Source organism: Pecten maximus, chromosome 2 (assembly GCF_902652985.1).
Source record: "Pecten maximus chromosome 2, xPecMax1.1, whole genome shotgun sequence".
Taxonomy (NCBI): Eukaryota; Metazoa; Mollusca; class Bivalvia; order Pectinida; family Pectinidae; genus Pecten; species Pecten maximus.
The window spans coordinates 28094210-28105785 of NC_047016.1; the positions used below are offsets into that span (position 1 = coordinate 28094210).

The window sequence follows — 11576 nt, forward strand, 5'->3', positions numbered from 1 at the left end:
ACAGAGACCATGATATAAACGTCATTTGTTTGGATGGAAACAAGCACAGAGTGATTTTTTTAAGAAAATGACGAACGAAACGCCGACAACTGAGGGTCAACCAGGAGAAGAAGAACCTGTAGAAGAAGTAGAGGTTTTGCTTCCGAATACTACTATTGTAACCCACTGTGTATTGAAAAACGATGTTGAGAGACTTGTGAAATGTTTTGAAAGCGATGAGGACCCATATAAAGAGACAGTAGCCGAACTAATAAACCAGCGTGATGAGGATGGGAAGACACCTCTCGACGTAGCAGCCACATTAGGTCGTGTAGATATTGCTAAGGAACTTATTACAAGAGGAGCCGATGTGAATTCTGTAACAACAAAGGGTATGGCAATTGTAAACACTTTTCATAAGATATATACATTGTATGTACTACTCCAACAATGTTAGGGGTTTTACACGGCGAGATACTTTTGACAGGCGCCGTGTAACGTCGCAGTCGGCAAAATAATATCCGATAGAAAAAAAGCCGACCAGCGGCCTCTTATGTTATAGGAGTATGTATGTACATGCAGTACATATACCATGTAAGCTTACATGTACATTGTACATATAATATATTCTGTACAGTACGTGTACACATAAGATGAACATGTATACATTACACATGCGGCAAATTTTGATTGACTTATACATTGTATATTGCATATAGTGATACAGACCTGGTGTCAGGGTCAGAGAAAACTTACATTCCTGATAAATTTGGTGCCATATTCATTGACCAATCCAAGTTCAAGCTATAGAATATTCCGAGTCCTTGTTTGAGTTAGAACCTAGATTGTACGATCACATTTGAAATTGGGAGTGTATTTAGTGTACATAGTGATGCAGTCATCTTAGCGTAAGAGACTTCTTTTTAGCTTGCAAATTGATTGGTAGAGTTTCAGACTGGAAAGCCGAGGGTCACAGTCGCACAGATTTGATCCCTAGTGGCAGCACACTTACCTGCTTTCTTGTAATACATCAGGACATACAGTCCTGATATGAAAATGCAAATCTTTATAGTGGGACTGGACTGAACACCAGTAGCCAGATAACTCAAATGGTTAGAGTATGTCCTGGTCTCAGACCGTGTGGTCGTTGTATTTTTTCTCTCCTGTTACACCTTTCTCACATGTGCAGAATTGTTATTATTGGAGACAAAAAGTTGTATAAGAGAACTGATATATAGGCCTACACTGTAACTTCACTAACTTGGTGTTTAAAATTTACTATCTTGGAACAAAATTTGTTGATGGTGAACTAATAACTGATGATCAATAAGAATACCCAGTCCAGATCTACATGTAGTACAATTAACATAGATATTAGAATGAGATAAACAAGTGGTTATGGTAAACATCTTTACTTTTCATATTGATCCAGCAATACACCCATGTGCCTGGTAACAAGCCGTTCATATAGTATGTTTGTTGTTCAGTAGAATTGCTTACAACTATGTGATTTTGTTGTGATAAGCCACACCCATGTGAATCCAAGATTGCCAAAGATTGTGTTTGTCCCCCACCCCTTTGTCTTATTGCAGAAAAAAATATGGTAATAGTATCAATGAAACTGCTTTTTATTGACTACAGGATATTGTTCCCTTCATCATGCCAGTGCCTGGGGACGTATTGGTGTACTTAAAGTTCTCATTGAAGCTCAGGCTGGACTACAACAGAGAAACACAAATAATGAACGACCAAGAGAGACAGCACTTCGATACAACCAAACAGAATGTGTAGATTACTTAGATTGGGCAGGTAATTATACATTTTTCATTTAACATTACCTTTGAAGGTCCCACTAACAATTTGAGATAATTTACTTGATGTAAGACATCACTTCTTTCCTAATAAGTAAAGTCTTTATTTTGAGATTGTGTTTAAGTTAGGTATGATTTTTCAGTTGTCAAAATCAGTGCTGGATGCTACTTTAAAAACTGAACAGGTAAAATATTACATGTATATAATAGACTATACTCACAGATCTAAAAGGATAAACAGAGATAACACCTGATTTTTAAATCTTTTTCCCTATGAAATATGAATACCAGGTACATGTAAGATTCAAAGTTTACAAACCAAATATGGAGTAATGCTAAACATCCTTGTGATAGTATTAGACTTTTCAAATGTACAATATGTAGTATTAAAAAAGTGATTAATTTTTTTTTTATTTTAGGTCCCTAAAAAAATGTTTTGCTTATTTTGATAGACATTTGTTATTAGTGCAATCACAGGGGAATCCACTGTATTGAACCAGCCTTTAAGTAAGTGCCCTGCATATATTTTGTGTGAAAACATTTCCATTGAGTTGGCAAATCAAAGGATGAAATGTTGGATTAGCAAAAGAATAGAGGGATGTTCTAAGTTATGTGGTATATAATTATATAACCATTCATATTTTATTACAAACACTGTCCTGTTTAACTACATTGATTATGCTATATGTTTTAGAAGCTAGAGTGGCTCTACAGGATGCTATCCGCAATGCCCAGGAGACAATCGCAGATCCAGAGAAGGTCCAAGGCAGACTCACTAAAGATGACAAGGTAAAATGAGGACGTACTTGTAGCATGGTGAATAAAAAAATAAACATTAATTCCCACAAATTAAGGCAGAGAAAATACTATCAGTTAATCAATGTTTTCCCTGTGGGAACTTATTTCATGGTATATAAATATTCTTCACTAGTAAACATTTAACATCTACCAAACCGATAGTCAGTCTGTTTTATGTGTAAGTTATGTCTGTCAGATCAGTCACTGTAAAGTTATTAATGCCAATGGTTCCAGGTTTCAGTTTGTATACAAACAAAAAATAAACAACCAAATAAAATCCCTTAAAAACACCCATCTCTACAGTAATGTTGTTGATGTTGTAGAACCTGACCCTGAACACGTGTAAGGAGAAGACAGAATGGATTGACAGTACTACAGATGCTACCACACAGGACTTCCTCATACAGAAACAGGCTTTTGATGAAATCCTTGCCCCTATCTACCAGAAACTTTCAGAACCAGGCAAGTTAAATCACCTACACTTGATACCATTGATTGCAATTTGGTATCATATAAACAGAAATTAGATTATTCTATCGGGAGGGGGGAGAATGGTTCACATTCAAGGAAAATCTACTTTAAATCGTATTGCATAAATAATTTCCAGATATTTATGTTAAAAAGAGTATATTTGTTTTAATGTTTTATCATTATTTTTTAACGTCTTTGTATTTTAACGACTTCCAACACCTTTATTACCGATAGTTTAAAAAATCAAAACAGAAAAATTTGTTACATACATACTTATGCATATACATGTATATTCATCTAATATTTGAATGACAAAATAAGATATAAAACATTAACAGAACTTTAATATAACATTTCTTTCCCAACAGTGGAAACAGTAAGTAGCTGCTGAATGTGCTCATTTGTGACATGTAATGTACATCTAGTGTGGCTCATAAACTCTGTGTCTTGTTTGGTGTCTGCAACCACAACACAGCGTAACATGTATTGTTTTTATTGTGTGTCCGTATAGTCATAACCAAATGTGTCTATAGTTTTCTATAAAACATCATATAATGATCTACATGTACAATGTATATGTTTGATTGATAACAAGTCAGTTTTAAAAATTTATCAATAAGTAAATAATTAATCACTATAATGTCAAAATCATAAAAAAAAATTGTTATCTAATGTTAAATGAAAAAGACAGATTTTTAAAACCCAACTTGACTTTAAACATTTTAAAAGATGAATTGCCAAAAATCTGGATCTAACAGGACATTTGAAAGGATATGGAAATGAATTTCAGGGTTTTGAAGTATAGTTCAAAGATGTAATGGGGCATTATGAATGTTTAAAATTCTGAACATTACTTATATATTTGTTCTGCAAGATTGTAATGATGCTTATATGTTGAAGCTGGTTCACAGATTTTTTTATAACTATAACTATTTTTTTATTTGATACAGGCTGACAAAGAATGATTATTAATAAACGTGTTTCATAATTGTTGTAATAGAAGAAAGTTTAATATCTATTTTTACCTGGTCCATTACCTGTATAAAACATATTTGGAGTGATTGAGTGTTGTACTAGGCTTGCCTTGCAGCATGCATGCATCGGCTGATAATGGGTGATTTGGTTTTGAATGCCTACAACAAGCACAAATAGTGTTCCTAAAAACCTTAATGACTTTATCTGTGTTATTGTGATGATAAAACCATGGGTGAAAGTGTCAGATTCTTGAAATACTGAAATATCTGTAGTATTTGCCATAATTTAACATCCATATCAATCATATCAGGGAAAATATTTCTAGAATATAAATACTGAACTTACCAAGGGTAGTATTAATACTGAACACTTTCGCACATGTAAAAGCTTTAGATCTAATTTGAACAGAGTCAAAGAAGATTAACCAAGTACATATTTATCCAATTCTGAGTTTTAGATCTAGTCTGAAGAAAGAATCATTTAGACTATATATAAAATCATACTAAAATCAATTGTTTTATATTACAGCAAACCTATTAGATCTACAAAAGACATAATTGTTATTCTTTTATTGTAAATATGTTTTGATTAACCATATAGATGCCTAACTCAGTGTGTCCAATCACAAAATAATTTAAAACTACCAAAAATGTTAGAATTTCTACTATCCGAAAGTCTCTACAAAAAGTTGGAATTTCTACGATCAGAAAGTCTCTAGAATAATGAACCACCAATTAAGTGACATGGTCAAATGGCAGAGTGATCAATTTTATCTTGCACAGTTACTGTAAACATAAATTTGAAGGTTTCAAAAGCAAGTGAAGAGAAATGCACAGGTGTTATAAGAATTAATGTAGGAGAGTAATGTAACCACACAAATATATCGGATCAGTCTGTCACAATCAATGTCCATATTTTTGTGAGGATTTTGTCAACAAGATATCACTTTTAAAGTTTTATAGCAATATCAAGGCTAGTATGACAAGTCTATCATTGAGGACTGCTTAGTGCTAGATAAACCATAACTCGTTTGTTTACATGATCTTTAGAAGTAATGAGATGTTCAATGTTTCTGTTCGCTATATTAGTGTTTTGGACAGATCAGTCGTAATCAGTAAATGACACATACTCGTTTCATGAGTGACACACAGGTTGTGATGGTGTTGCATGCATCCCTTTATATATATGTGCCACATCTTCCCCACTTCCCTCGACCTGTGGTGATTATCTATCTGTGCCTGCAATCTTCCACTCTACTCACTCTATACTGTCACCATACTGTCAAATAAGGTCTTTGTCTTGGTTCGCGTTTATCAACCAAACTTTTACCTTTTTGCATATGGATATTAATTATTATCAAACAATTGCTATTCTTAGTGCAATCATGATGAATATTTATATCAAACAACAAATTGTTGGATGCACACAATACAGCTATGAGATCAATACTGCATTTTGATTTAGCACATTTAGAATTTATTTTTTTACTGCTGCTGCAAGTTGAAGATCATAAGCATATGCTATGTTTATCAATACTGGATAGTATATTTTAAAATAAGCAAATATATGGACTAGATTACTTTTCCATTCAATTAAAAGGTAAAAGCCCTAAATCAGATATCTAAATATTTGTCGGTTAATGCATGTATGTAATGCGCTGTATATGGGCCGGCATACAATAATTGTGTGATGCTCTTTAAAAAAAAATTTCTAGCATCCTCATGACCCAACGGAATCGGGTAATATTTTCATAACCTTCCTTCTTTTGTGTTTAAACAGTCAGCTTTTTGACTGCAAAAAACTGTATCCAAATTTGCTGAATTGATCTACTTTGTAGCTTCCCAGGGGTGAGTGGGAAAATGCAAGAACAGGAAGAATATTATGTACAGGATGTGATTAGACTTAGAATATTTGCTTTAATTTCTAAGGTGACCAACAAAGCCCATAGACTTCTTGTTTTCTGCCCCTGGCCATCAGATAGTTGGTTGCAGAAATATTGTCCTTCATCTGTCATCCTTCCATCCTTAAAAAATCTTATCTCCATTTCTTGAGAAGTACTGAAGGATCTTTCTCAAACTATGTATATGTTAGTTTCCCTTGGACCCCAAATGTTCAGGTTTGATTTTGAGACTGATTAGAAAAACAAAATGGCCAACATAATGTCATTATTGAGTTTGATATTAAAAGTTTGGTTGGTGTCACTATGTGCGTTTCTGTGACAATATGGCCATCTTGAATTTTGATATTTACAATTTGTTATTCAAATATACATACAATTATTAATAATTTGATTTTCAAGCCATTTTGTGAGAAAGACAACTAAAATCAAAATACAAATAATGGTCACATTGGTAGATCTGTTTGCAGATTTTTATAAGTAGGTTACTTTTGGTGAATATGTAACTACATGACTTATCCATGCAATAGGCAGTACTGTCATATGATACAATAAATAAGAAAACAAAAACAAGATAAATTATCATATTACATAGAAACAATATTGATCATATAACAGTGATCTCCCAGACCCTGTGCATGTCGTATTACGGTGATCTCCCAGACCCTCTAGGATGTCGTATTACGGTGAACTCCCAGACCCTCTAGGATGTCGTATTATGGTGATCTCCCAGACCCTCTGGGATGTCCTATTACGGTGATCTCCCAGACACTCTAGGTTGTATTACTGTGATCTCCCAGACCCTCTGGGACGTCGTATTACAGTGATCTCCCAGACCCTCTGGGACGTCGTATTACGATGATCTCCCAGACCCTCTGGGATGTCATAGTACGGTGATCTCCCAGACCCTCTGGGACGTCGTATTACGATGATCTCCCAGACCCTCTAGGATGTCGTATTACAGTGATCTCCCAGACCCCTCTGGGATGTCATATTACGGTGATCTCCCACACCCTCTAGGATGTCCTATTACGGTGATCTCCCAGACCCTCTGGGATGTCGTATTACTGTGATCTCCCAGACCCTCTAGGATGTCATATTACGTTGATCTCCCAGGTGACTGTGGGATGTCCTATTACGTTGATCTCCCAGACCCTCTGGGACGTCCTATTACGGTGATCTCCCAGACCCTCTAGGATGTCATATTACGGTGATCTCCCAGACCCTCTGGGATGTCGTATTACAGTGATCTCCCAGACCCTCTGGGATGTCATATTACGGTGAACTCCCAGACCCTGTGGGATGTCATATTACTGTGATCTCCCAGACCCTCTAGGATGTCGTATTACGGTGATCTCCCAGACCCTCTGGGATGTAGTATTACGGTGATCTCCCAGACCCTCTGGGACGTCGTATTACGATGATCTGCCAGACCCTCTGGGATGACGTATTATGGTGATCTCCCAGACCCTCTGGGACGTCGTATTACGATAATCTGCCAGACCCTCTGGGATGACGTATTATGGTGATCTCCCAGACCCTCTGGGACGTCGTATTACGATGATCTGCCAGACCCTCTAGGATGTCGTATTATGGTGATCTCCCAGACACTCTAGGATGTCGTATTACTGTGATCTCCCAGACCCTCTGGGACGTCCTATTACGGTGATTTCCCAGACCCTCTAAGATGTCCTATTACGGTGATCTCCCAGACCCTCTGGGATGTCGTATTATGGTGATCTCCCAGACCCTCTGGGATGACGTATTATGGTGATCTCCCAGACCCTCTGGGATGACGTATTATGGTGATCTCCCAGACCCTCTGGGATGTCATATTACTGTGATCTCCCAGACCCTCTGGGATGTCGTATTATGGTGATCTCCCAGACCCTCTGGGATGTCGTATTACAGTGATCTCCCAGACCCTTCTGGGATGTTGTATTACGGTGATCTCCCAAACGCTCTGGGGATGTCATATTACGGTCATTATTACGGTGATCTCCAGACCCTGTGGGACGTCGTATTATGGTGATCTCCCAGACCCTGTGGGAGGTCGTATTATGGTGATCTCCCAGACCCTCTAGGAGGTCATATTACGGTGATCTACCAGACCCTGTGGGATGTCATATTAGGGTGATCTCCGAGACCCTCTGGGATGTCATATTACTGTGATCTCCCAGACCCTCTGGGATGTCCTATTACGGTGATCTCCCAGACACTCTAGGATGTCGTATTACTGTGATCTCCCAGACCCTCTGGGACGTCGTATTATGGTGATCTCCCAGACCCTCTGGGATGTCCTATTACGGTGATCTCCCAGACACTCTAGGGATGTCGTATTACTGTGATCTCCCAGACCCTCTGGGATGGGGTCCGCTGGGATGTCCTATTACAGTGATTTCCCAGACCCTCTGGGATGTCATATTACAGTGATCTCCCAGACCCTCTTGGATCACCACTTTTAGTTCTTGTTGGGATGCCCTAATGCAAGCAAGATAATCAATTCCAGTTCATTTTTTAATCAATTCCATCTTATATTCCAATTCCAGATCATTTTGTTTATATTTGTGTACACTTGAGTTGTTCAAATCATTGATATTGGTCTTCATTTTTAATGATGATAAAATGACTGTAGCTATCATATAATGAACAAAATGAATCACTACAAATTCTAAGTAAATATTTAAAGATATATATTGAAATGTTTATTTTCTTTATTCTTTAGCCACAGAGAGGCCAGAAAAAAAGTAGATAAGACTTGTATGTTGGACATGGAAGTTGGCATCCAGTGATTTGTCATGCTACAATAGAAGAGCTACATTGACACAAACATACAGTCCAGATGTCGGCATGCTTGGAAAAGACACACAATAACAATTACACTGTGAAAGTGAATATGATATATAACCTGATAGACTGAAGTCTGAACAAACTATACCGTCCATTTTTTATTTATTTTCAGTTCTTCATGTTTTAAAACAATGTAACTCAATTTGTCACATATTCTACAAAATGTTTTATCTTTATCAAATAAAATGTCTTTAAGAAATGAAATATCTTTGGTATCAAGCATTTTATCTTCCTACTAATGCAAGTTATCAGTGAAATAATCTTCCTTCTTCTATTTTTTTTTGTGACATAGAGGATATACACATATGTACTGAATCAATGAGGATGACTCGATCACAAGCACAAGTTACAATGTATCAATGGTCTTATTGGAAGGACAAACATGTGATATAATATAATCAAGTAAAGCCTCTACCATGTGTAAAAGTTTTAGTATTAAAGTCTCTGGAAGGCTTATTTGTGTAACTATTTAGCTTTTTTATAATTAATGAAGGTGGCTTCTTTGAAGGCGGGGGTTTACTTGCGGATAAATACCCAGTTTCTCTCTATATACACTTAATGGTTACCCTTCTCACATATACTCAATAAGACCATAGATACATTGTACCGTGTGTCTGTGTCTCACTGATTGACAGTCTATATATACAGCTGAGATGGCATAGACTAAATATGCACATATAATTAATAATATATGTACAATTATTAATAATTTGTTTTTCAAGCGATTGTGTGAGAAAGACAACTAAAATACAAATACAGTTTACATATTGAGGATTATGTTGTTTATATAACCGGTATACTGATATTGACTGGGCTGGACTGAAAAATAGCTTCACATCCAGGAAAGAATGTGGACAATTCCAGAATTCTAGAGTATTGATAGCAAATATGGTCTGGAATATACCACAACAAACACTGAAATGTAATAACAAGTTCAATGTTTTCTATTTACATCACAATCATCAACATTGTATTAACTGATTAAAATATGTGACTATTTACTGCCATGCAAAAATATAAAATAATATATAAAAAGTAAACAATACCCATATCAATGTACCAACATACAAAAAGTATCAATATAAAAAAAAAAACAATAATGTATGTACATTTGTATATACCAAACTGGCATGTTTTCAAGATCTAGGCAAAGGTGTGAATTCAGCCCATTGTAAATGCATAATTATTTGGATGGATATATAATGTTTCTTAAAAATGTTACACAAACTATTGTGGTAAAACAGTACAATGTATATTCATTTTAAACCCATTATTAGTTAATGAAATTTTTACATGTATGTATATAAACTGCAATTCACACAACCTAAAAATATCAAACTACATACACAGATTCACTCCAAATTTGGACTATATTTCTTTGCCCATTTAAAACAAGGCGATTACTGTATCGACTGGTGCTTTTAAAAGCAATATCCAACACCTGTATCAGTAATAATCACTAATTTTGACATCTCAAATTAACATTGCAGTGTTCACTGACATTACTAATATAGACTAGAAAAAAATTATTTACAATATATTTTGACATTTGATCATATTGGAAATATAGGATAACACAATCCATCTGTAGGAATGAGGTTTAGATATAGTCCTTTAAAACAAAAGGTTGTAATAACAAAGAAAGTATCAAGTGAATCTCAGATTTTTCATCTCTCCAGGACCCAGTTGTTCAAATGGTGATTAGCTTAATCGCTTGATTAGTGAAAATCTCATTTCTCCTTTACTTCAAATCTGATGTGTTCATATTCTTCAAAATAAGCAGGTAGGAAGAGACTGACAAAGTGTTATAGTTTCATGAATTTGGTCAAGTGTGTTTTACCAGAAATGATTTTATCATGATTGTAATGTTGTTAAACTGTAATTAGCCTAATCACCTTTTGAACAACTGGGCCCAGTACGATTATCTAAACCTCAACCAAGCAAAGACAAATTGGTAACAAACAGTCATTTACGTAAATATTGACTACTTTAATGTACTCGTATTCAAAATATAAACAATATTTAAGTATAGACTTAAAATAGTCAATAAATCTTACAAGCTAATAAAACTTTAATCTCCATAAATAGACAAACACCAACAACTTGATATTAATGACTGCTTAATTTCAATTGAGATCCATAAAAAAGTAAAACACTCCTGAGGCCCGGGTTAAAAATCATAAGCAGACTGCAACACCCCAGGCCACTGCTTCAATATAATCAAATATTAACTCTGGAGTATAAAGGATTACAGACTGTAATACACACGGAAACTAGTCTGTTACAAATTCTGCTGAGTATGTTGAAAAGCTTATGTCACTTCAAAACTTACAAGTTGTTGCTAAATAAATGGAAATCTGCCAAACAACCAAAGTAAATTTCCATCTGGAATCCTTTTAAAAATAACCTACATGTACGATAAAGTAATGACTTTCAAAAGGTTTAAATTTTTAATAGCTGACTTGCGGTTCCTCCCCAACACATTAAGATTTAAAAATTCAAATCATGTCGTTCCGTCATACTGGTTGTTACTTCACCTTGCCATGATACTAATATTTTCAAACTTCTCAGAAAATCTCACCCATATCATGATAGCAATTCCTTGGAAAACTATGTCAATTTTCACAGTGGAGGGAAGCATTGCCCAACGATCAAAAGAAATTACATGTATTGTGATTTTTCCAGACAGCGATATAGGAATGATAAAAGTACCAGTAATTCAACCTTTGCTAATTCCATTCTGAGAGCATTTAATTTTTCCCTCACAACTATCTGGTAAGTAAAACATGTAACCA

General features: G+C 35.3%; 1 protein-coding gene across 2 annotated transcripts; it reads left to right on the plus strand.

Moving 5' to 3' along the window:
* Nucleotides 1-9546, plus strand: LOC117321709 (ankyrin repeat domain-containing protein 45-like). 2 transcript variants are annotated; one of them, XM_033876218.1, is made up of 6 exons: nucleotides 1-371; nucleotides 1621-1788; nucleotides 2485-2579; nucleotides 2912-3050; nucleotides 3428-3435; nucleotides 8657-9546. In XM_033876218.1, exons 1-6 carry the CDS (start codon nucleotides 68-70, stop codon nucleotides 8684-8686), a joined length of 744 nt encoding a protein of 247 aa, XP_033732109.1. In that variant the 5' UTR covers nucleotides 1-67; the 3' UTR covers nucleotides 8687-9546. The 2 variants fall into 2 exon arrangements, with proteins under 2 accessions (XP_033732109.1, XP_033732110.1); XM_033876219.1 differs by lacking the exon at nucleotides 3428-3435.
* The last annotated feature ends 2030 nt before the right edge of the window (nucleotides 9547-11576 follow it).